At 46.3% G+C, this 26,811-nt stretch overlaps 1 protein-coding gene across 1 annotated transcript; it reads right to left on the reverse strand.

The window, feature by feature from the left end:
- Positions 1 to 3,843: 3,843 nt before the first annotated feature.
- Positions 3,844 to 12,228, reverse strand: LOC148502595 (DNA damage-regulated autophagy modulator protein 1-like). Its single transcript, XM_088449689.1, has 7 exons — positions 12,110 to 12,228; positions 11,871 to 11,938; positions 10,347 to 10,489; positions 8,383 to 8,554; positions 6,633 to 6,691; positions 5,483 to 5,569; positions 3,844 to 3,915 (listed from the first exon to the last, which is right to left on the reverse strand). Exons 1-7 carry the CDS (start codon positions 12,226 to 12,228, stop codon positions 3,844 to 3,846), a joined length of 720 nt encoding a protein of 239 aa, XP_088305815.1.
- Between the last annotated feature and the right edge of the window lie 14,583 nt (positions 12,229 to 26,811).

Here is a 26,811-nt window from a genome sequence, read left to right on the forward strand (position 1 = left end):
TCAGCTGCTGTGTATTTCAATGGGAACAAACGACATTGGGGTCCCCAATACATTGCGCAACCAGCACTGGGCTTTGATCCTCTGGAAATACAGAGGAAAAAAATGAGTAGGATCCCCTGTGTTTTCCAGAACCAGCACTGAGATTTTTCTAACGGGAGGCTGATGCCACAGCCAGGGGAGCCCTTTCACCGGGCCCCCCAGCCGTAGCATCAACCCTGACCGCTAGTCAGCCCAGGCCGGGGATCCCTGGGGACCCACCCCAATAAGAGAGTCCCCCTCTCCAGGCCAAGGCTGATAGCCCGGGGCAACCCCTGGCACCCCTGGGGCAGTGGGTGCCAGGTTAATAGTGTAATGTTGTCCACTCCCCCTAAAGCACAAACAGCCCCGGGTTCTTAACTGCTGGTCCTAGTTGTGAAAATACAGGGGAAAAATTACATAAGGATCCCCTGTATTTAACACAATCAGCATCGGGCTAATCAGAACAAGTCCTGGTTTGCCAAAATACAGAGGACAAACGACATAGGGGTCCCCCGTATTCTGCGCAACCAGCACTGGGCTAGTCAGAACTAGTCCTTTTTGCCAAAATACGGGGGACAAACGACATAGGGGGTCCCCCGTACGTTGTGCAACCAGCACTGGGCTCTGATCCGGTCCTGGTTCTAAAAATACAGGGAGAAAAATGACATAGGGTCTCCTTGTATTATCCAGAACCAGCACCAGACTTTTTCTAGGGGGGGGGGGGGCTAATGCCACAGCCAGGGTAGCCCTTTCACCGGGCCCCCCAGCCGAAGCATTAGCCCTCGCCGGGGGGGAGCTGGGAGACCCCCCAATAAAGGGGTGCCCCTCTCCAGGACACCCCACACCTAGGCTGATAGCCCGGGGCTATCGCTGGCACCCCTGGGCGGTGGGTGCCAGGTTGATTTTGTAGAGTGTGTTGCATTTTAAACAATGTTTTTTCTTTTGCAGGTAAACTATAGGTCCTAGCAGGCCTCCCCCGCATGCTGGTACTTGGAAAATCACAAGTACCAGCAAGCAGGGCATATTGGGCCCACTGGTACCCTATAGTAAGCCTATAAAAGAAATATTAAAATAAACTGACACCAATTTTTTAAATAAAATGTATATATCTGCACCTTTACCTTGGGGGCGGCGGCCTTTAAGCTCTTTTTCATGGCCCCCATCTTCGCCTGGCAGGCGTCAACTCACCAGAGCTTTGGCATCTTCGCCTGGTGGCCGCCAACCCTCCAGGGCTCCGGAGTCTTCTGCCAGGACTTCGGGGTTTTCACCTAGTGGGCGGCAGCCTGTGGTAGCTCTTTTTCATGGCCGCCGCCCACTAGGACTTCGGCATCTTCGCCTGGTGGGCGCCAACCCGCCAGGGCTTCGGCGTCTTCGCCTAGTGGGCAGCAGCCTGTGTCAGCTCTTTTTCGTGGCCGCCGCCCACTAGGACTTCCGGTGTCTGTCTTCGGTAGCTCTACATTGCTCCCTCCCGGCCGTCGGACAGGCAACCCGTCTCCTCGCGAGAGTGGGTGATGCCTTTGGAGAGGCAGAGGGTGACAGGAGTGAGAGGGTGATGGTGAGATAGTGATGCAGTGGAGAGAGAGTGTGAGGCAGTGGGTGAGGGGGAGAGATAGTGGGTGACGGATGATGAAAAGAGAGGTTGACAGTGAGAGGGTGACAACAGGAGGCAGTGGGTGACGCTAGGAAATAGGTGACAGGGGTAGGAAGTGGGTGATACCAGGGTGAAGTACTGGATGACATAGAGGATGACGGGAAGAGACAGAGGGTGACACGATAGAGAGGGTGATGTGGAGATAGTGATGCAGGGGAGCGGCAGAGGGGGATGGGAGAGATAGTGGTAGATGGAGAGCCAGTGGGTCACAGGGAGAGGCAGAGGGTGACAAGAGAGAGGTGCCAAGGAGAGATAGTGGGAGACGGAGAGGCAGTGGGTGACAAGAAAGCGCGATGGGGAAAGGCAGTGGATGACAGGGAGAAGGTGATGGAGAGAAGCAGAGGTTAATTGGGAGTGGGTAATGCCTTGGAGAGGCAGTGGGTGACAGAAGAGAGATGGTGATGGAGAGATAGTAATGCAGGGTAGAGGCAGTGGGTGACCGGGCAAGATAGTGGGAGAATGAGACAGTGGGTGAGACAGACATAATTGTACTTACAGTTGGCTCGGGGGATGGGCCTACAGCAGAGCAACGCCAAGAGCAATGCCAGGCCGGGTTAATGGGGCGTGGCCTAATGCGGGAGGCATGGCCACGCCCCCTTAGGGGAAAGATTTTTAAAAAATACTTCTGTTTTTTTTGCGGCGCCGCTGTACGCTGTTGAGGGGGGGCGCTGTGAGAACCTCAGCCCGGCGCATAGCCAGTCAGTGTGATCGCTCCCCCCACAGGCATAGGAGACTGTATTACTTATTTTTGCTTTCCATTTTTTTAGATGCAGCCTTAATATAAGGGCACAACTTACAAACTTCCCTGTAATGGCGGCGTTTGGGAACCTCTGGCTTAGATCCGTGCAGGCGCACAGTATGGTGGCCGCGACCCTTCCCCCCCCCAGTCCTCTCCTTTACTCAGTCCTCGGCCTGTCAGTCACAAGCCCCGCCTCCTCCCGGCCAGTTATTTCCTAATGGCTTCTAGATGAGGACAGTTAATTATTGATGTGTGTGTGGGGGAAGGCGTGTGTGTGGTATGTGTAATGGTGGTGTGTGTGTGTGTGGTATGTGTAATGCGCCCGGCATCTATTCTCCCTGTCGGTAGCGCTTGGGGGCTGCCCGGCGAGTCCGTAAGTGCCGGGCACGCCCCCAAGTGTGACGAAAAGGGGACGCGTCTTATAGACACGCCCCCTTTTCAATGGCCATGCTCCTTTTCGGGCGCATGGAAATGCCCTCTCTAACTCCGGCGCCCTGCCTGCCGCCGGAGCTAGAGTGAACACTGTGTGTGTGTGTATGGTATATGTAATGGTGGTGTGTGGTATGTGTTATGGTGGTGTGTGTGTGGTATGTGTTATGGTGGTCTGTGTGTGTGTTATATGTTATTAAGTACAAATTGTAAAAAGTCCAGAAAAACCATCATTGTTGTTGTAGTGATCTCTAAATTCATGCAATAGTTATTTATGTATATGATGAAGGTACACGATGGTCGGGAAAGGGTAAAACATTCCATAAGAAATACATAGAGGTAATTAGCTGTGCCCAGTTTCACCCGGGTAGACCTTAGATACTTGCTATTTCCATTTCCTTCATCCCATCTTACTTTATATGCTCAATTCATTTTATGCCTGTGGGGTAAAGGAGCGTGGTCGTATCCATTTAAATAAATTTCATTTTTTTAATTTATTATGAATGAATTGACGGTGGGTTTTAAGACATGTGCAAATCTTTTTATTCTTTACTTAAGGATGTCTTTGTAAACCACATTGGTGGCTTTCTTCTCAGGTGCTAGAATCTCCAGGCTGCTGGGTGAGCTCCCTCTGAAGCAGGCCATGTAGAACTAGTCCTCCCTAATATAAGGGTATATCCTAGCGGTGAGGGCTGCTAGGGTCTTCACTACTGTGCCTGGTCCGGTGTGCCGTTTGAGTTCTAATGTCCACGTACACAGCAGGCTTGGTAGGAGAAGCAGCTGCCACTGGGCATGTTCAACAGCTCTAGCAGTCATATTATATGCTACTGCTTTTGTGGTGATGGTTTCAGCAGCTTCCTGGTGGGAACAGGGGAATTCTGGGCAACAGGAAACCCCCTCCATTTGCCTATGGCTGTCTCTATAGGCAAGTCCCGTGGTATACAGGTGATGGTGAGTAGATCTTAATTAGCAGGTAATGTTCACACCCAGGGGCGAGCCAGGGCAGTTATACAAAATCAGGAACCTGCATCCGCATGATGATCGCGTAACCATCCTCCTGCTTCTCTATACATATATGCTGATACAAGAGGAGAGACAAGAACATGATATATTCACATTAGTCCATGCACTGTAATTATACAATCCTATATTTATTACAGATAATTCGGGAGTCTCCTGGACGTTCCGGGAGAGAAGGCCATTATTCTGTAACGCATTCTAAGCAGTTCCAGTGAGAAAGCAGTGGGGGCTGGGTACCATGCCTTCTGTATTTGTCCATGCCCCCTCAAAGGATAATAATGGAAAATAAACAGACAGTGACACCAGCACACTGAGGGACTAACACAAAAGGTGGACTCAATAGGTACAGTAGCTGGTGTAAGGGTAACAACCTAATACTCTGGCACTGACAGGTGCATAGATTGGACCTCGTTCTGAGTTGGACATAACTACATGATGCTGCTCTTTCCCCCCCTACCTACACTCAGTGCACATATACATCTATATACGACGTGTGTCCTTTTTCCTACCGACTAAGCCACATTTAGCACATATGCTCCCTGCCCCTGATTGGAGGGGGATGACCTGTGGGTAATGGAGCCCTGGTACAGGTTACGGCCTGACGTTAATGGCCACTGGCTGCGTCTGATTTGCTAAATGCTAAGACACCCAATTATGCAACAATAGTATATCTGCCGCGTCTGTGATCTAATAGCAGGATTACTAAACACCTGTTTTTAAAGAATAAAGTATGATTTCTTCTGTTTGGGAAGGGGAAGGCTGCTGATCTATTCACTAGTATGGACTGTATAGCCGCATTTGCTGGCATCTCCCACTTGCTGCCAACTCTGCAAAGGTAATCAGAGATGGTGCATTGCTGATGTGTAACTAGTTGAAGCGATTATTGGTGCATGCATCAAGGTACATTACAGTCGCCGTTCGTAGCTGCTATTGTTCTACAGTGTGATTGACAGTACGGGCGCTTTTGGGGGAGGTAACGGGGAGTGCCAGCAAAGACGCAGGTGTGTTGCGTCTGTTTCAGGGGTGTTTGGCAGACTGCGACTGCAATCCCGTATGCCGTGTCTCAGGGAACTTTGACCGATGCTGCGTCTTTGTACCAAGCCACCTGTGGGCGTTTCAATACAAATCGAGCCGTCTGCGACATTTGCATATTTTCGCATAGCTGCTGCATACACTATCGCAGCAGCGGCCACCTGTGGCCCTTTGACCCACATTGCATCATTTCTGAATGAGATCTAGTGATTTAACTAGCTAACCAAATTCACATCCAATATAAAAGGCAATGTGGACTATATACAGATATTATTATTAGCAGTTACTTATATAGCGCACACATATTCCGCAGCGCCTTACAGAGAATATTTGGCCATTCACATCAGTCCCTGCCCCAGTGGAGCTTACACGCACACTAGGGTACATTTTTGTTGGGAGCTAATTAACCTACCAGTGTGTGTTTGGAATGTGGGAGGAAATCTGAGTACCCGGAAGAAACCAGTGCAAGCACAGGGAGAACATATAAACTGCACACAGCTAGAGCCATGCTGGGAATTGAACCCACAACCTCAGTGCTGTGAGGCAGTAACGCTAACCATTACACCGTCTGTGCTGCCAGATAATATACCAACCTGGAAATCTGTAAAACAAGTGAGCACATTCATCATATACGCGACCAGTGCCAGCCATTCAGTTATTACTGCCGTCCTGTCACAGATCTAGCAACAAAGAGCAGAGAAGACACCATGTGACTGTCATTGTACATTATGAGATTACAGCACATACTATGGAAGCACTAATTAATCCACTCACATGATATGTCTGTGTGTGTGTGTATATATATATATATATATATATATATATATAACGTGGTAGGGCACTCAGATACTTAAGTACATCTTTCCAGGTTGCCTTCCTAAGTTATGGACAATTTACTAGGTGTTTTGCGCAAGCATGAACGAGGCGTCACTCCATGGTCTTTAATAACCTTTTTAATAACCTTTTGTATTAATTATACATGTGCAAAACAGCTAACTGACATTTCAAGACCACATGGGTCTTTTTGGGCACCGTGATGAAAGTCACATGTGGTCTTGAAATGCCTGTTACCTATTTTGCACATATATATTTAATACAAAGGCTTATTGAAGACCTGGAAATGCCGCCCCGTTATATATAAATATATATTATAATATAAATCGTGGTGAGAGGGGTTATCTCTCACCTAGATTGCCCACATTCCTGTGGGATCAGCTCCCTCCAAGGGAGTCTAGAATGAACCCTGTCCAGTTTGCAGCAAGGGAGGTGTGGAACTCCATATTTTCATAGTTGCACAAACCCAGCTGCAACTCATCACTGAGCAGCAGAGGAAGACAAGCCTGATGCTCTTTGCCCTGATGCTGTATAGCAGCCAGGTAGTAGGATTGAATGTTCTAGTACCAGGGAAAGGGCTAACGCCCCTGTCATTTACCGCCAGACCGCCATACATCGGGGAGAAGCGGTATCAGCGCAAGTATATGATACTGCTTCGGTGCTTCTTACATCTCCCCCACAGAGTGCTGGGACATTTACTTTATTTGTGTTATGTGTCTATGTGTGTCCAGGCCTAAGCTCATGTAGGCTAAAGTGCAGTGTCAGCTGCCATTAACAGACACTACTTTACTGATTACTTGCCTGTCTGAATACTCATTTCTACCCCCTGTGTTTATATATATATATATATATATATATATATATATATATACACACACACACAGACACAGTGTCATATCCTAAACATACCTGAGCTGCACGTTCTCCAGCAATCAAGCCAAAAAAAAGTGGGATCTTACATGCGAAAACTGAAAGGTGTTTGTGTAAAGGGAAATAACATTATTATACCTGTAAATACCAGAATGTTAAGACTGACCTAGTAATTAAAAGATTACCACTAAACTAGACACACAGGCACATTTTGTTGTATTCTCAGAGCAATAACATCACAATTCCACCATACACAGATCAATCAAATTTATATGATTGTTTTGGCATAAAAAGTGAGGGAGAACAATATTTTACTATCTGATTTTACACCTCTTAGAAGGGGAGAGGAGATGACTATTACTATCTGATATTACACCTATCAGGAGGGGAGAGGAGATGACTATTACTATCTGATATTATACCTCTTAGAAGGGGAGAGGAGATGACTATTACTATCTGATATTACACCTATCAGGAGGGGAGAGGAGATGACTATTACTATCTGATATTATACCTCTTAGAAGGGGAGAGGAGATGACTATTTCTATCTGATATTACACCTATCAGGAGGGGAGAGGAGATGACTATTACTATCTGATATTACACCTATCAGGAGGGGAGAGGAGATGACTATTACTATCTGATATTATACCTCTTAGAAGGGGAGAGGAGATGACTATTTCTATCTGATATTACACCTATCAGGAGGGGAGAGGAGATGACTATTACTATCTGATATTACACCTATCAGGAGGGGAGAGGAGATGACTATTACTATCTGATATTACACCTATCAGGAGGGGAGAGGAGATGACTATTACTATCTGATATTACACCTATCAGGAGGGGAGAGGAGATGACTATTACTATCTGATATTACACCTATCAGGAGGGGAGAGGAGATGACTATTACTATCTGATATTACACCTATCAGGAGGGGAGAGGAGATGACTATTACTATCTGATATTACACCTCTTAGAAGGGGAGAGGAGATGACTATTACTGTCTGATATTACACCTATCAGGAGGGGAGAGGAGATGACTATTACTATCTGATATTACACCTCTTAGAAGGGGAGAGCAGATAACTATTACTATCTGATATTACACCTATCAGGAGGGGAGAGGAGATGACTACTACTATCTGATATTACACCTATCAGGAGGGGAGAGGAGATGACTATTACTATCTGATATTACACCTATCAGGAGGGGAGAGGAGGTGACTATTACTATCTGATATTACACCTCTTAGAAAGGGAGAGGAGATGACTATTATTATCTGATATTACACCTATCAGGAGGGGAGCGGAGATGACTATTACTATCTGATATTACACTTATCAGGAGGAGAGAGGAGATGACTATTACTGTCTGATATTACACCTATCAGGAGGGGAGAGGAGATGACTATTACTATCTGATATTACACCTCTTAGAAAGGGAGAGGAGATGACTATTACTATCTGATATTACACCTCTTAGAAAGGGAGAGGATATGACTATTACTGTCTGATATTACACTTATCAGGAGGGGAGATGACTATTACTATCTGATATTACACCTCTTAGAAAGGGAGAGGAGATGACTATTACTGGCTGATATTATACCTATCAGGAGAGGAGAGGACTATTACTGTCTCATATTACACCTATCAGGAGAGGAGAGGAGAGGAGAGGACTGTACTGCCAGCTATTACATTTGTCAGGCGGGGAGGTCTAATAAAATCTTATATAAAGAACTCAAATCTCAGCTTGTTACTTTGTTGATCATATGAAAAGGATACAGATAATAAGAGCTGTAGCCATCAGCACAGATAATGCCATTCTTATGTGGCATACACGGCGGCTGCTGAAAGATGTCCTGTATAGCTTTACAGCCTGGGCAATGCTATATATGGCACTGAATCCGAATGCCACAAATGCTCCAGCCCTGTGGATATATGGATGGGTTGACACCTGCAACATAAACATATACATGTAAGAATATAATGCAACTTTCTGCATTTGTAGTTAAGAATTATCCTTTCCTAATTTCTTATTTTATTACCAGTTATTTATATAGCGCTCTCAAATTCCGCAGCGCTTTACAGAGAATATTTTGCCCATTCACATCAGTCCCTGCCCCAGTGGAGCTTATACTTTTTTTTGTTCAAGGCCAATTAACCTACCAGTATATTTTTTGGATTGTGGGAGGAAACCGCAGCACCAGGAGGGAACCCACGTAAACACGTTTCGTGGTGGGGATCGAACCCACCACAGGGAGAATATATAAACTCCACACAGCTAGAGCCATGCTGGGCATCGTACCCACGACCTCAGTGATGTGAGGCAGTAATACTAACCATACATCATCCATGATGCCCGTCAGATAGCTGATTGTAATGCACAAGTGCCTCTAATACTAAAATAAACAAATAGTATAATCTTTTAGTTTGCCCCTTACGGTGAGCTCAGCAGATGTGTGGCCATACAGAAGCACATAACTGCTGGCTGAGTGGTTTTCCACAGGGCGTATATATGGTGTGTGTATGGCTGAGTGATGCTATTAGTGTGTCAATGACTGCATGGGTTATTGCCATTTCTTCTTCATCCACCAGGGGACACTGGAGTTACACCGGGCGTATATGGGTGATGCTATTAGTGTGTCTATGACTGCATGGGTTATTGCCATTTCTTCTTCATCCTCCAGGTGACACTGGAGTTACACCAGGCGTATCTTCTACTGTAGCAGCTTCAGTTGAAAGACCAAAATGCAGAGAGTGGGGTCTTGGACCTCCTACGGCAAAACGTCGGTACTGTGCCTTCTGGTTTCTGCAGCGTTCGAGATGACCAGGCGACTCCTAATCGGTCGAAGGTAAGTTGTTTGTTCCAAACTTTCCAAGGCAGAAACTCTTGACACAGAAACCTTTAGAACCTATCTCCCAGTACATCACAGGGTCCCATCATGTTGATGTTGACGTCTTAAGGTGGGTTTTCCTTATAATTCTCCCTTTTACTTGTAGGAGACACCAGCACTTTAAGGCAGGCAGAGTACCGACTCTTTGCCGTAGGAGGTCCGAGACCCCACTCTCTGCATCTTCATCTTCCAACTGAAGCTGTTACAGTAGAAGATGCGCCCTGTGTAACTCCAGTGTCCCCTATGGAATCGGAGGAAGGGATTTATAGGTAAGTACCAACATTCTATTTTCCTGTTACAGCTCTTACAAGGAATAAAACATTGGGATTGCACCAATACTGCTATAGTGTAACAGGCATGTACATGTTTGTGACATGCAGATATCAGAATACAACTCTGTGGGGCTCATTTAGAGTTGGGCGCATTTGCAGTCTGAACGTACACAGAAAAAGATGTAGAAAAACATGCACATTACTAGCAATTATGGCATTGTGATGCCTCCCAGCAGGGACCCCAACACTGCTGGTGGTGTCACCACTGGGTCTATGTACTATGACAAATAGGAATGGTAGAGCGGCACATTTACCCTCCTCCTTCCATATTTGCCTCCTCTCGGTCGCTGTGCAAGGCCATCTGCTGTGGGGGGGGATGTAGGAAGAGGAGTCAGTGAGGAGCTAGAACACGCACACGTTACACTGAGACGAGTCATTACCATGCGGCATATATGGGTCACTCCCTCCTTTCCACCAAGCACCAGGTTCCCCATCACAGTGTATAGAGCCCTGAGCCTAGAAGGGATCTGCTAGGAATCTGCCATTTGTCATATAAAACATTGGAACACTTGTAACCAACCTGAAATATCGCTACTACTACTGTCCCAATGCATGAGACCCATCCAACACCGAGCAGCACTTTCTGCAAGAGTGGCTGGTGTGTGTCACTGCCAGCCGTCCTCAGGTGTATGAACCTGTACGTGATGTAGGCTGTACACGCTCCTGGAATAGAAAATACACATGATCAGCCCATAGCTATTACATATGTTCTTTATATACAAAGTGATTAATGATATCATCCAGTGATGGGCAATAAAGGTGCACAAGATGCCTGGTCCTGGCTCCCTGATGTGACATTACAGGAGGATGTAACATGGGGAAGGGCTGCTGTGTCACTGAGACATAGATAGAAAGGCTCCTCTATGAGCAGCAGAAAATGTCCTGCAGTGCTTATGTATTTGTGCAGGTGTACCTTACTTGTCCCCTGCCCCCTCTCACCATCCTCATCTACATATCCATCATACGCTTACCCATACGGTATCCCACAGCCACTGGGCAGACACCAGTTGCTTACCAGTGATCTAGAGGGAATTGGGCAGCTATTCCCATTGTGACAGTATATAAATGATGTTACATTGTATTTTATTGGAAACTGATGGGTAATGTGAATTCCAGGATCACTGACGCTGGGCCGTTCTGGGCCTCGGGCAGCAAGTTTAAAAATGTCAAATTTGTTGATTAAAAATAGTCTAAATTAGTGGTGTATTCAATTATAGTAATAAAGGATGAGAAGGTATTATTTCTGGTACATGTTTATACAAATGTGTTCAATAATGAAACCTATTCATGTTGTGTAATGGTTGTGCCTGGGCGGCCCCATGGAATGAATCCCTTAATGTCCTTCCAGTTACTATGCATTATGCTAATGGTGAAGGTGTAACACCCCCTGCAGCATAGGTGATTGTCAGCTCTTGTGACAGGTGAGTATGGACAGGGCAGGAGGCTACAGAACTCTCCTGTCTGAGTGGCGTAGTGGTCACTGTGAGAGCCTCCCATGATGTACAGTATGAGATGACACTTGTCAGTGTACATAGTGTCACTGGGGATGGAAGGATGTGACCCGGTGCTCCAGTGTAACTAGGTCATCTGAGATGGCTGCAACTGTGCAGGGGCAGAGAAGTGATGGTGCCACTATGCAAGAATATAAGCTCTTGTGTCAAGTAACACCACTGCCCTATGTAGCTCAGTGACCTGTGCTGGAGTGTGAGGATGGATGATGGTGAGAAAGTGCAGCTCAGGGAGATTTACCCTTTTATCTCAGCACTAGAAACATGACAGCACTGCTACACGGCTACACCTGTTCTATCTGCACTATATGAATGTTGTTATATATCCTGCATGTGTCGGGACACTTATATACTGATACCCCCCCACAGAAGCCTGAGGAGGGAGAGACTGAGCTAGTGCCAGGTGGCTGACGTCAGGGTGACCCAAACTTACTCACTAGTGAGAGACTACACCTGCACTGCCCACCAGGCAAACAGCTGGCATGTACTAAGAGGAGAGAGGGGTTGGCGCTGTGATACAGTAGCAATCCACTTACCAAAAATAGCAAAACCACAGAAGACCACTGCAAACAGGATACACTCCGGATAAAGAGATCCAGTTTCACTGTGAGGGAAAACAACAAGTAATTGGGATGTAATATTGTATAGTTGGAAATACTCTTTCATCTCCTCTAAAACCATTTTCCTAACTTTCAGTCTGTCCTTCCAGAGACCCAATGCCCCCCAAGCCACGAATGTGTATGCTAGTGTGATATCTATATATTATTTCCCTTACCTGATATACATCATCCAAGATTCAGAATGACCATAGATTATGGTCACATAATAAGACATAATGAGACCGCTCAAAGTCCAGAAGAACCAGAAACACGGTATCAACGCCAACGCCATCATCCCCACAAAGCCCAGATCCTGCTGCTGCCTGATACAGCTGGTCTGGGCACTGTGACATCACAATGACGGGCTGTAGCTTGCGTTACTGCAGGTGCAGTGCATGGAGTTTACTCACAGGTGCCACAGAGTATTAAAGGCTGGATATTTATTTATTAGTTTTTCAGCCAACTAGATTTTATTTGCTTGTAACATGGTAATTCCTCTGGATTTGAGCATGAATTGTTGACTAGAATGAGGTGAAGTCCACATAGTGGTCCCTGCACCTATGACAGGAGCGAATGACGGTGCAGAAACATTTATCACACACCCCAACATGACCCATTCCACCAGGGTCAAAATGCTCCGCTCCTGGGCTTCCCACCAGGCATACCAGCACACTATCCAACAGTTCATGCTGCGGTGCCCCCTCCATACATCCCATGGAAGCTTAACCTGGTGTCTTCAGAGATATTCCACAAATCATTTTTGATAAATATGTCATTTGTGACTAATATATGCCAAATTCCATATTATCCAGAGAAGTGTAGTGGTAAAAATGGTGCATAAGCGCAGTGTAGTAATGATAAAAAGTGCACAGGTGAAGTAATTATAATAAAATCTATATAAAAAAGGCGCTGTGTGTAGTGTATAAAAGGGGATTGATTATTGTGAATAAGCTAAAGATTTAATGTTACTATTAAAAAAATAACGAGGAAGTTTCCAACTTAAGTCACGGTTTAAAGCAAATCAGGGCCGTATTCAATTAGGTGTGAAATGTCGAAAACTTTTCGCATGCCGGGCTTTTCACCGTCATCGCTGGTTTTCCATGCGGAAAAGTATTGGGCACGTCCCCGCTTTTCGCCGTATTCAATTAGAAATCAGAGAAACCGGCAGCCGGTGAATTCAGACCTGGTGAAAAGTACTGTAAAAAATGGGGAAACCACTCTGTACCCCCCGAAAAGTTGCACTAACATAGGGGCTCAATATAGGTGAGTCCTAGTACCCCTAATAAAGCTATTCTGGGTACTTTAGTGTTCTCAATTGCTTGCTATTAGCGTCTTTGTTTAAGTGGTGCAGAATGGCATTTAGCAGGGTTTTTTTTTAGAAAATAAATAGTCCCAGTAATTTTGGGGTACATGAAAATGGGTGCATGGTGCAAAATCGCTGAAGTGAGGTTTTAAAAAACGCACCATCAGCGAACTCCTGCAATGAAAAAAACACCTGGAGTCTATTTTGCTAGTTTTTAAGTTGGTCTCCCAATTTTGTTTTTTTTTGTCCCAAAAACTAAAGTACTTTTTTGGGGTGACCTAAAGTATTTTTTTTAAAGTTTTTTTTTTTACGCAGTTTACCTTTGGGAGACTGTCCCAAGGCTGCAGGTGTGTTCATGCAATTTTGCACCCCAAACCCCCAATTCTGCACTTTTTTTCGCCTCCATTCAGAGGCGAATCTTTTCCGCTGGTTACAAGGCGCAGACTTCTCGCACTTGAATACGGCGGAAAGTTTCCGACAAGTGAAATTACGTCATCGGCGAAAACTTTTCGCAGAGAACAGCTTTTCGCCTGCAGTTGAATACGGCCCTTAGTGTGTTAGTATATGAAATAAGTCCTCATCCATCCTATAAAGCATTATATTGTATTTGTTCATTGAGTCCTTCAGGGCTCACGGGACTTATTCTAAATAACCATTCGCTGCTACATGCATCAGGGTGAAGCACGGGGCTCATTCTGACAGCAGATGCTGCACTTTATCTGATTCCTACTGTGCCAGTGTAGCTGTGACTCTCATCCCCTGTTCTATGCTGTATAGCACAACAGAGGAAAGTAGATCACAGCTCATGTTAGCACGCAAGTTCAGATTTCCCTCTATTTACCTCCATGATGGATATCATTGTTGAAAATTGTTATACCAGTATAATAGGGATCATCCTTGAATACCCAGTTAGTGTTGTATGCATTATATTGCTAATTATCCTATTCTAATAGGAATTAGAGGCTTGCGGTGCTGTTGTTTTGAATATAAATGTGTTTATTTTTGTAAGCGTCTTGTTTTCACATATTTCGCCACAAATGTCACTTTTTTGTCACTGTATTTTGGATACACATATACAATTTCCTTAGGATGGGTACACACTAGATGATATATTGGACGATTTTTCGTTTTGAGCCGAATTGGTGTCTAGTGTGTACACAGTTTTGCTCGCTCCCGTGCGTCATTCATCGCAATCTACACATCGCTGTCGTCCACTACATTGTGCAATATGTATGGACGGTGCAATGTATCAGATTGTGCTGGCGCTGGGTACACACATCGGGTAGTGTGTACCCAGCATTAGACGTCCTAAAGTACATTCTATTCCTATTGTGTTTCATTTTACCGTCACTCATTGGTCAATTAACAACTCTATATACAGTAGGAGCTAATAGGGCCAATATATATGTATGTACGATTATCATTATATGTATACGCCTACGTTTGTCAGTACAAATTATTTTCATTTGTACTTTCACCATTAGTTTGTAGCTAATCAGCAGCTTTATATGGGCACAAGTAGTGTCAGCATATAGTTACTTACATTGGAGAATTGTCTCCATTTAGTTTCTCAGGCTGCTGTTCCTCATATAATGAAATGGTCACAGTGGCAGATTGATAATTATTATGAATGATTACATGTTATATATTTTCAGTCTGTAGCTATTGTAGAGTGTGCACCCATAAAGGAGTACTTTGTTTTGGTGCTTCTTCCTGTTTGTATATACTCCTGGCAGCACCTCTCTGTAGAAGCTAATTATAGCTGTATTCCATAGACAAAAAACCTTATGTTTTCACATGTCCCATTAAGACTTCTTAGATATGATCTGAAATTTCACAAAACCTATTGAATTTCTGCCACTCAAACTTCAAAAAGCAATGAAATTATGATCATTAAGGCTGACGCCTTAATGGACGTGTTCTTTGCATAATACAGATATGGTATGCCATGACACCATGTAGTTAACTGCAGATTCAGCACTCTCACAGAGTGAGATTGCTGTCACTCACAAAATGGTGGAGCTGCTAATTCACAGAATTGTGAGCTCATTGGAATACACACATGCAGTCTATGCAACTGGTCTGAGCAGTTATGTGGCTCCCACATCCCACTCAGTGCCCACAATCTTCCCATTCGATCACCACAACAATCTCACTGGGTTCCAACATCCTTCTCACTCCATACATTTATCTCATTTAGAATACACGTTCAGCTCCATTATTTTTAAAAGTATCACACTCTGTCTATGCATGTACACTTTCTTCCCCTATATTCCTCCATGCTGCTATATATTCCCCAATCCCAACTGCTATGTTGTCTCCCAACTGTGCTAGTCTATGTTCCCTCATCTGCACCAATCTGTCTGTCTTTCCCCATCCACACTGCCCTGCACCTGTGCCACTGTTTCCTTCTGCACCACTGCCTTCCCCCAAGCCACGCCGCTCTGTCTTCCTCTCCTCTGTGGCACTATGTCTTCCTCCCCATGTTAACCAATCTGTCTTCCACAATCCCTACAGCTGTGTGTTCTCCCATTTGTGCTAGTCTGTATTCCCTCATCCGCACCAATCTGTCTTTACCCATCTACAATGCTCTGTCTTCCCATGTTCATGCCACTCTCTACACCCCATCCACGTCACTGTCCCCCCCCATCCGCACCACTGTTGTCCACCCATCTACATCACTTTGTTCCTCCACCCTATCCTCACCACTGTTTTTCACCCATCTGCATCACTTTGGCTACCCCCCTCTCTGTACTGTTTAATCTTCCCTCTATACGCCTTTCTGTCTCACCCATCCACACCGCTCTGTCACCTCCCCCCATCCACACCACTCTTATCCCATCCGCACAGCTCTATCTTCTGCTCAGACCTCAGTTGCATAGACTGCATGTGTGTATTCCAATGAGCACACAGATTTCTGTGACAGCAATCTCACTCTGTGAGAGTGCTGAATCTGCAGTTAATCACATGGTGTCATGGCATACCATATCTGTATTACGCAAGGAACACGTTGATTAAAGCGTCAGCCTTAATGATCGTAATGTCATTGCTTTTTGAAGTTTGAGTGGCAGAAATTCAATAGGTTTTGTGAAATTACAGATCATATCTAAGAAGCCTTAATGGGACATGTGAAACTGTAAGGTTTTTTGTCTATGGAATTTCATTGCTTTTTTAAACGTTATTGACTATCTGGGCTCGGTGGAGCAAACCGGGCCATCTGCAGGGGAGAAGGGCAACAAAATAGTACATTTGTGCAGGTGGAGGAAGGCCGGCACACAGTAGATGTTTTGGGAATACACAGGGTGAGACGGCTGCGGAGGCGGGCTGCAGGAGTGTGTGGCAGTGGCAGTAGTGGGGTGCGGACCAGTGGCAGCAGTGGAGCAGGGCGACAGAGGTGCTCACTGGCGCTGGGCATGCATCTGAGAAAATAAGACACTGATGCATGGATGAATCAGTGAAATCCATCCATGCATCTGTGTGAATATTTGCATTTGTGTAAAATAAAAGTTAAAAAAGGGACACCCCCCCAAATACAACCAGACCCGGGCTTTTCACCGCTGGTCCTGGTTGTGAAAATACGGGGGACAAATGACGTAGTGGTCCCCCGTATTCAGCGCAACCAGCACTGGGTTCTTAGCTGGTCCAGGAAATACAGAGGCAAAAATTAGTAGGGTTCCCCAGGATTTTCCAGAACTGATGCCACAACCAGGGGAGCCTTTTTACCGGGCCCCCCAGCCGAAGCATTAACCCTGACCGCTAGTCAGCCCAGGCCGAGGACCCCCGGGGGATCTGGGGACCCCCCAATAATGGGGTCTCCCCTCTCCAGTGCACCCCAGGCTGAGGCTAACAGCCTCTGGCGCTGGGTGCCGGGTTGATAGCGTAAGGTGGTGTAAAAAATAGAAGTATAATGTCTTTTGCAGTAGAACTACAGGACCCAGTAAGCCTACCTGTATGCTGGTTCTTGGAGAATCACAAGTACCAACAAGCAGGGCTTTAATGGCCCGCTGGTACCTATAGTACCCCTGTAAAAGAAATATTAAAAAAACAACAACAGACACCAATTGTTCTACACCTTCACCTGGGAGGCAGCAGCCTTTAAGCTCTTTTACATGGCTGCCGCCTGCCCCAGGACTTCAACGGCGACTTCACCTGGAAGGCTCCACCCATCCAGGACTTCCCCGTTGTCTTTTCTCTTCGGCAGCTCTTCACTGCTGCATCCCCAATCACTGACTGGCCTGACGGTGCCTCACACTGGCTTTTTTTTAAAGCCAGCAGAGGGGGCGGGGCTATGACATCGCGAGCTGTGATTGGCTCGTGGTGGCCATCTTTAAATTTCAAAATGGTGCTGAGGCGCCATTTTTGATATGGGCACGTGCGGTTCTCACCATTGAAGTCAATGGTGAGAACTGCTCATTGGCTGAAAGACGGAAAGTTTCCATAGTGAAATCCCGCCACTAAACTCTGAGGGGTAAATTTACAAATAATTGTGTTTGTCCCGATTTACATTCTCGGGTGAAAATATCACTTTTTTTGAAAATCAGGAATTTACTATCATTAGACTGTTTATTTTTTCATCTTTTGGGGGTTGAAATCGGGTGATTTAATGCCACAAATTTGTCTGCTTTTTATCACTAGAAATGAGTTTGCCGGCGTGGCCTGACTGTCAATGGAGGCAGTCAACTTTTCTTTGAGTTCCGGACCTCCATAGCTCCAGCGAGCCCCGGCAGCCTTGATCGCGGCTAAAAGAGCCCAACGACTGCTCTCCCCCATGCCCTTGTTCCTTCTATAGCCTAAGCGGGTAGGGTCCGCAGAATCGGGGCGCGCTAGGTGCGCTCGTGGACTGCGGCCTACCTGTTTCCTCCTGAGCCTGGGAATGGAGTCCGGAAACCAGCCGCAGCGGACCTCTGGCGGTGTTTGGTCGGCGCATCCCTGTTTACGGGCGCCCGATGGAGCACTCTCCGCTCCCCACCGCTGACCTCCGGACACCTCTCTGGACAGTCAACGTCTACCTCCTTACTGCTGTCGGGTCCTGTGCTCCTGATCTGGGGGACGGATCCGGACAGACTCTTCAGCCTCCGGTGGCCATATTGGATTTTTTTTTGTTGTTGTCCCCAGCGAATCTCAGCTTGGCTGCCAGCTTTACAGCCCTGATAGCTGTCACAAGTGCGCTTTAAAATGGAGATACCCTGTAGAGTGATAGAGGGGTGGTGAGTCCCTGCAGGGAGACTATATAATTTCTTTATATAATATAATCTTGTTTTGCCTCCCCTCTCTGCCCCCATTTGCATTGGTGCTGGCATTGTGGTCGAGACCTGTTAGCCCTATCTCAGTACCTGGAACCCTGCGTAACTAACAGCATATGCCCCTTTTCACATACCTCACAGGGTTAATATCTCTCACTTATTTTTTTGTCTGCTCTCCTCCTGAAAGTTTTCACCCTGGTACTTGTATTTGCTATTTCTTATACACCGGCCCCCTCTTGTGGTACTTAGTGATTATTACATTAAGCTCTGAAAGTGGCACTGGCTATTATATATTCATTATTTTTATTTATTAAATAACGATCCCCCTGAAGCGCACGAGCTAGAGATGTACGCTTAATATTACCACTCAGGCTGCCTGGATCAATATTGTAGAACCCTGTGTCTTATTTTTCATACGGTACTTTTTTTTTGTTGTCTCATTATGTCGCAAAGAAGCAAAAAACCTCCACCGTCCACTGCAAATTTTTTCGGATCTAAATCTAAGGGCTCTCAGAGTTCTTCATTGCTTCCAGAATCCCCGTCCTCTCCATGTTCGTCTGATGCCGGTCGGTATTGATCCCCAGATTCAAGCGGTTATGACGGGTTTGTTGGAGGGAGTCCAATCTGCATTCACACAAGAACTATCTAAAGCCATAACAGAGTTTAAGTCGGAACTGACGTCTCTCTGCAACAGAACAGATGCTCTGGAGTCCAAATCGGACGACTTATGCCGTTCCCAACAACGCCTTGATACAGAACTCTCTAGACTTCATGACGAGATGGAGACACTCAAAGAAAGACAAGACCACCAAGAGAATCGTTCTCGCCGTAATAACTTACGTATCCGTAACATAGCAGAATCAGTCCTTGGTTCTTCTTTAGCATCGTTTCTAAAATACTGTTTTCAGCACATGGTGCCAACCTCACAGATGAAGATTGTTTATGTGACAGAGCCCACAGGGCGCTTCGCCCGAAGCCCTCTCCTACTCAACCACTTAGGGACGTCATTGTTCGTTTTCATTACTTCAGTTCAAAGGAACGGATCTGGTCAGCTATCCGATTCTCTCCAGTGATTCCCTTCCAAGATATGCAGCTGCAAGTTTTTCAGGACCTGGCCCCTTCCACTATTCAAAAACGGTGAGACCTTCAGCTGGTCACTAAGATCCTGCGTCGGCATCAAATTAGTTACCGCTGGGGATTTCCCTTCATGCTTCAGGTCTCAGCAAATAACTCTATGCATAATGTTAAGACCCTTACTCAAGGTCAAGAATTACTAGCCAAGCTTAATCTCCTCCCGACGCCAACCTCTGTTCCGGTAACCGCTACACTTTCTCCCAAACCACAACGCTTTCATCCTCCGTTACCCGAGTGGACAAGGGTATCCCGACACCATTCTGAGAACTCTAATCCCACTTGAACTGTGAGGTTAATCTACGGTCGTTGAATTTCTCTATGTTAGGGTTTAATTCCCTTCCACTGTAATTTTCATATGTTACTTGGGAGGAACAGTCCTCTCTTTGGTTCTTTGCGAACATATGTTATTATTTGTATGTATATTCAGGTTTATAGGTTGTTGTTTTTTTGTGTGTGTGTGTGTTTTTTTTCCCCTGCCCTCTTGCCCTTACCTATCCCTCCCCTTTTTCTTTTTTTCCCTTCCCTGTTTTTTCCCATTTATGTTATTTTTATTTATTTCATTTTTCTATATTTACACAGGTTTATGATCCCTGTATTACAGGGATTTCTGTTCGATTTGGTTATTGCGGATCCTATATGAAAGGGTCCAGGCAGCCATGTCTCTATTAGACAGTTCTTCCGCTAACCCCATGCTCCCTTTTATACTTTTGATAAATGTTATGTTGATTGATTTTATTGCGGTCCTTATTTGGGACCCAATTTACCAGGGTTTTTACCCAAATGGGTTCTCTGTTTCTTTTTTTTTCTTTGTTTCTTTTCTCTGTGGCTCTCCCATGTTCCCCCCACATTTCTTTTCTTTCTGTCCCCAAGGGTGGCTATACTTGGGCCAAATTTCTGACTCATTATATCTGTGTGTTATGCATATAGCATTTCTTTATATATTTTTCCATGTCTCTTAAATTGTTCTCTATTAATGTGAATGGTCTTAACTCTCCTAAGAAGCGTACTGTTTTTTGGGGGGCTTGTAGGAGGGAGAAGGCCGATATAGCATTCATACAGGAGATGCATCTTACAGGCCTTGCATTCCCAGCTTCGAGGTAGGTGGTTCGCCCAGACCTTCTTTGCTTCAGCGAATTGTAAAAAACGTGAGGTGGCCATTTTAATTCAGCGTAATGTCCCTTTTGTCCACATTAAAACTGTGATGGACCCAGAGGGTAGATTCCTTATAGTGATCGGGACCATCCGTACTGAGATTTTCACCTTGGATAGATATGATCCATATTTCCTCCTCTATTACCTCTCTGGTTACGGAAGCCGGTATTTCCCCCTTTACATGTACAGACCATGCAGGTGTCTATATTCTTTTAGAAATACATTGTTCCCCTCGTGAGAAGCGTAATTGGCGCCTTGATGACTCCCTTTTACAACATCCCTCCGCTTTGCTAGAAATAAAATTGGCGATGACCCGATATTTTGAGGAAAATACTTCCCCTGATATTTCCTCTAGTATCCTCTGGGAAGCCCATAAGGCTACTATACAGGGTTTTCTCATTTCTAAAACCTCAGCGGTTAGGAAAGTGGCTGCACAGGAAATTCATTCCCTTGAGTCACAAATCTCAGTATTATTGATCCAACATAAGACATCCCCTAGCGCCTCCGTGCTAACCCAAATTGAGAAACTACGAGGTCAGCTTAATGCCCTTCTGTCTCGCCGCGCTGCGCTTATTTTGCAAAAACTTCGTCAACGCTTTTATGATAAAGCTGACAAAATTGATTCTTTATTAGCCAATAAACTGCGTCGCAGACAAGCATTAGGTGCAATAGACAAATTACACTCTCCGTCTTCTGGTTCTCTCCCCTATGATCCTGAGGTCATGGCTGAGGAATTTCGGACCTTTTATAGTTCCCTTTATAATTTATCAGATTCTTTTTTCCCCACTTCTGCTGGAGCCGAGGGAGTGCGTTCATATTTGTCCTCTACCCCCCTACCTAGTCTCTCAGAATCCCAATTATCCACTCTCAATGACCGTATTTCAGAAGAAAAGACAATAGCTGCTATTAGATCAATGCGTTCCTCTGCCGCCCCAGACCCCGATGGGTTTACAGCCCAATACTATAAGTTGTTTACAAAAGAACTCGCCCCACATCTTACATCTTTATTTAATGATATTTTGGAGGGTGCTTCTTTTGCCCCTGATACGACTCGGGCTGATATTGTGGTGATCCCTAAACCTGATAGTGATCCTACTCACTGTATTAACTATAGACCAATCTCATTATTAAACGTCGACCTGAAAATTTATGCTAAAATCTTAGCGACTCGGTTAGCTCCCTTGCTTTCTTACCTGATACATCCGGATCAGGTCGGGTTTATACCTGGACGTCAGGCATCGGATAACACTAGACAGGCCATTGATCTAATACATTCTATTCATAAAAGGAAAGCTCCTTCCCTGATTTTAGCTCTAGACGCGGAGAAGGCCTTCGACCGCATTTCCTGGCCCTTTATATTTGCTGTTCTAGACAAAATGGGCTTCTCAGGCAAATTTTTAGATGGCGTTGTGGCACTCTACCGTTCCCCCCACAGGGCGGGTTTCGGTCAATGGGGTTTCCTCCTCTAGTTTTGGGATCATTAATGGTACTCGGCAGGGTTGTCCCCTTTCTCCTTTAATATTTGCTCTCATAATGGAACCCCTGCGACAAGGATCCGTTGTAATAGAGCTATTTCAGGAATATCCACTGGCCTGTCTGAATATAAAGTTGCATTATATGCCGACAATGTTTTAGTTTCTCTCACTGACCCGGCCCAATCCCTTAATTCACTTCTAGAGGAAATAAATTCATATTCTCAGTACTCTGGTTAATGTTACCAAGACTGAAGTTCTCGATTTCTATATCCCAGCTACCCTAAAACAAACCCTAGAGGCCATGCTCCCCTGTACCTGGCATAAAAAAAAGATCAAAAATCTCGGCGTTTTCTTAACTCATCACTATCATCAGCTATTTCAGGCAAACTTTCCTCGCCTACTATATAGTATTAAGTTTGATTTGCATGACTGGTCCAATTATTTTATTTCTTGGATAGGCATTCGGTTAAGGTGAGCGTTCTCCATCGGCTCTTGTATTTATTTCAGACCCTTCCGATTTATATTCCTCCCTACGTGTTCAAATTCCTTCAGTATCAAACTTCATATGGAACCGGAAACGCTCGCGGATCAGACTAAAGCTGCTTCAGCGTCCCTCCAGGGGAGGAGGTTTGGGTATCCCTGATTCTAAAAAATATTATTATGCTGCGCAGCTCTCTCATTGTGCTCAGTGGTGTAACTTTAATGCAAGGAAGGTCTGGGTTGTTATTGAAGCCGAGGAGCTGGGACTGACCACTGTATCTTCTCTTTTATGGATATCTAGGATTCATCGCCATAGGATGGTTTCTTCTCATCCTGTAATTTTCCGTTTCAAAACATATCCTCGCCGTTCAACATTTAATTTTTAATTGTTTCTATTATTATATTTAGATTGAAATAAATGAATTTGCCATAGGCTCAAATTGGAAGTACTTTTCATTCATTTCAGCCTAAATCGGGAAGTTAGCATTATTCATTTTGCTATATTCAGACGTTTTTACTGCCAAATCGGGGAGTCAATAGAAGTTTCCAATGTACCACCTCTTGATCTGCGAGTTTCCATGAAACCTACAGAAATCAGTGTTTTGTGTATGTTTAATGAAAAATCTGATAAATTATAAAGGGAACTATAAAAGGTCCGAAATTCCTCAGCCATGACTTCAGGATCATAGGGGAGAGAACCAGAAGACGGAGAGTGTAATTTGTCTATTGCACCTAATGCTTGTCTGCGACGCAGTTTATTGGCTAATAAAGAATCAATTTTGTCAGCTTTATCATAAAAGCGTTGACGAAGTTTTTGCAAGATAAGCGCAGCGCGGCGAGACAGAAGGGCATTAAGCTGACCTCATAGTTTCTCAATTTGGGTTAGCACGGAGGCGCTAGGGGATGTCTTATGTTGGATCAATGAAAAGTGTGTTTCAAGGGTTAAATTAACCCCCCCAAAAAAAATTACGTGGGGCCCCCGCCCCCACTAAAAGCATACCCAGCCCCAGACTGGTCAGCCAGTCTTGGTTCCTGAAATTACGGGGGAAGAAAACATGTAAGGTTCTACCATGGTTTTGAAACCAGCACCTGGCTGCAGGACCAGTCCTGGTTTAAAAAAAGGGGGGAAAAATGCGTAAGGTCCCCCCTATATTTAAAACCAGCACCAGACCTAAACCGACCGGGGTGTAATGCCACAGGCAGGAGACCCTTTTACCGGGTCTCCATAGCCAAAGCATTCTCAACCCAAGGCAGTCAGGCCAAGCCAGGGATCTCAGGGGAGGTGGGGACCCCCCGAAGATCGGGTTCCCCCATCTCCCGAAACCCCAGGCTTGATCTGAAGCCCGGGGCTCTTCCTCGCACCCCTGGGCTGTGGGTACGGGTGTAATAAAGTGTTAGCAGTAAACTATTGTATTTTACAGTGAAACTACAACTTTATTACATAATTACATGCTGCCAATGCATCTGTGTCATTGACACAGAAGCACGTATGGTTCCGCGAGACCCATCTCAGCTGCTGTGTATTTCAATGGGAACAAACGACGTTGGGGTCCCCAATACATTGCGCAACCAGCACTGGGCTTTGATCCTCTGGAAATACAGAGGAAAAAAATGAGTAGGATCCCCTGTGTTTTCCAGAACCAGCACTGAGCTTTTTCTAACGGGAGGCTGATGCCACAGCCAGGGGAGCCCTTTCACCGGGCCCCCCAGCCGTAGCATCAACCCTGACCGCTAGTCAGCCCAGGCCGGGGATCCCTGGGGACCCACCCCAATAAGAGAGTCCCCCTCTCCAGGCCAAGGCTGATAGCCCGGGGCAACCCCTGGCACCCCTGGGGCAGTGGGTGCCAGGTTAATAGTGTAATGTTGTCCACTCCCCCTAAAGCACAAACAGCCCCGGGTTCTTAACTGCTGGTCCTAGTTGTGAAAATACAGGGGAAAAATTACATAAGGATCCCCTGTATTTAACACAATCAGCATCGGGCTAATCAGAACAAGTCCTGGTTTGCCAAAATACAGAGGACAAACGACATAGGGGTCCCCCGTATTCTGAGCAACCAGCACTGGGCTAGTCAGAACTAGTCCTTTTTGCCAAAATACGGGGGACAAACGACATAGGGGGTCCCCCGTACGTTGTGCAACCAGCACTGGGCTCTGATCCGGTCCTGGTTCTAAAAATACAGGGAGAAAAATGACATAGGGTCTCCTTGTATTAGCCAGAACCAGCACCAGACTTTTTCTAGGGGGGGGGGGGCTAATGCCACAGCCAGGGTAGCCCTTTCACCGGGCCCCCCAGCCGAAGCATTAGCCCTCGCCGGGGGGGAGCTGGGAGACCCCCCAATAAAGGGGTGCCCCTCTCCAGGACACCCCACACCTAGGCTGATAGCCCGGGGCTATCGCTGGCACCCCTGGGCGGTGGGTGCCAGGTTGATTTTGTAAAGTGGTGCATTTTAAACAATGTTTTTTCTTTTGCAGGTAAACTATAGGTCCTAGCAGGCCTCCCCCGCATGCTGGTACTTGGAAAATCACAAGTACCAGCAAGCAGGGCATATTGGGCCCACTGGTACCCTATAGTAAGCTTATAAAAGAAATATTAAAATAAACTGACACCAATTTTTTAAATAAAATGTATATATCTGCACCTTTACCTGGGGGGCGGCGGCCTTTAAGCTCTTTTTCATGGCTCCCATCTTCGCCTGGCAGGCGTCAACTCACCAGAGCTTTGGCATCTTCGCCTGGTGGCCGCCAACCCTCCAGGGCTCCGGAGTCTTCTGCCAGGACTTCGGGGTTTTCACCTAGTGGGCGGCAGCCTGTGGTAGCTCTTTTTCATGGCCGCCGCCCACTAGGACTTCGGCATCTTCGCCTGGTGGGCGCCAACCCGCCAGGGCTTCGGCGTCTTCGTCTAGTGGGCAGCAGCCTGTGTCAGCTCTTTTTCGTGGCCGCCGCCCACTAGGACTTCCGGTGTCTGTCTTCGGTAGCTCTACATTGCTCCCTCCCGGCCGTCGGACAGGCAACCCGTCTCCTCGCGAGAGTGGGTGATGCCTTTGGAGAGGCAGAGGGTGACAGGAGTGAGAGGGTGATGGTGAGATAGTGATGCAGTGGAGAGAGAGTGTGAGGCAGTGGGTGAGGGGGAGAGATAGTGGGTGACGGATGATGAAAAGAGAGGTTGACAGTGAGAGGGTGACAACAGGAGGCAGTGGGTGACGCTAGGAAATAGGTGACAGGGGTAGGAAGTGGGTGATACCAGGGTGAAGTACTGGATGACATAGAGGATGACGGGAAGAGACAGAGGGTGACACGATAGAGAGGGTGATGTGGAGATAGTGATGCAGGGGAGCGGCAGAGGGGGATAGGAGAGATAGTGGTAGATGGAGAGCCAGTGGGTCACAGGGAGAGGCAGAGGGTGACAAGAGAGAGGTGCCAAGGAGAGATAGTGGGAGACGGAGAGGCAGTGGGTGACAAGAAAGCGCGATGGGGAAAGGCAGTGGATGACAGGGAGAAGGTGATGGAGAGAAGCAGAGGTTAATTGGGAGTGGGTAATGCCTTGGAGAGGCAGTGGGTGACAGAAGAGAGATGGTGATGGAGAGATAGTAATGCAGGGTAGAGGCAGTGGGTGACCGGGCAAGATAGTGGGAGAATGAGACAGTGGGTGAGACAGACATAATTGTACTTACAGTTGGCTCGGGGGATGGGCCTACAGCAGAGCAACGCCAAGAGCAATGCCAGGCCGGGTTAATGGGGCGTGGCCTAACGCGGGAGGCATGGCCACGCCCCCTTAGGGGAAAGATTTTTTAAAAATACTTGGTTTTTTTGCGGCGCCGCTGTACGCTGTTGAGGGGGGGCGCTGTGAGACCCTCAGCCCGGCGCATAGCCAGTCAGTGTGATCGCTCCCCCCACAGGATTAGGAGACTGCTGCTTAGCAGCCACGAGCAGTCTCCGAGTGCAGCCCATGATGGCACCCCTGGGCTAGACTGCTAGAAGGCGGTGGCACACAGAAGCTGCAGGCAGGAGCACCCAGCCACACAGGAAGCAGAGAGGAGGAGGGGAGACCTCTCCATGCACTTGCAGCACGTCCTTTATCATGGAGCGGCAGT

This window comes from Taudactylus pleione, unplaced genomic scaffold (genome assembly GCF_031769625.1).
Source record: "Taudactylus pleione unplaced genomic scaffold, aTauple2 ptg000490l, whole genome shotgun sequence".
Taxonomy (NCBI): Eukaryota; Metazoa; Chordata; class Amphibia; order Anura; family Myobatrachidae; genus Taudactylus; species Taudactylus pleione.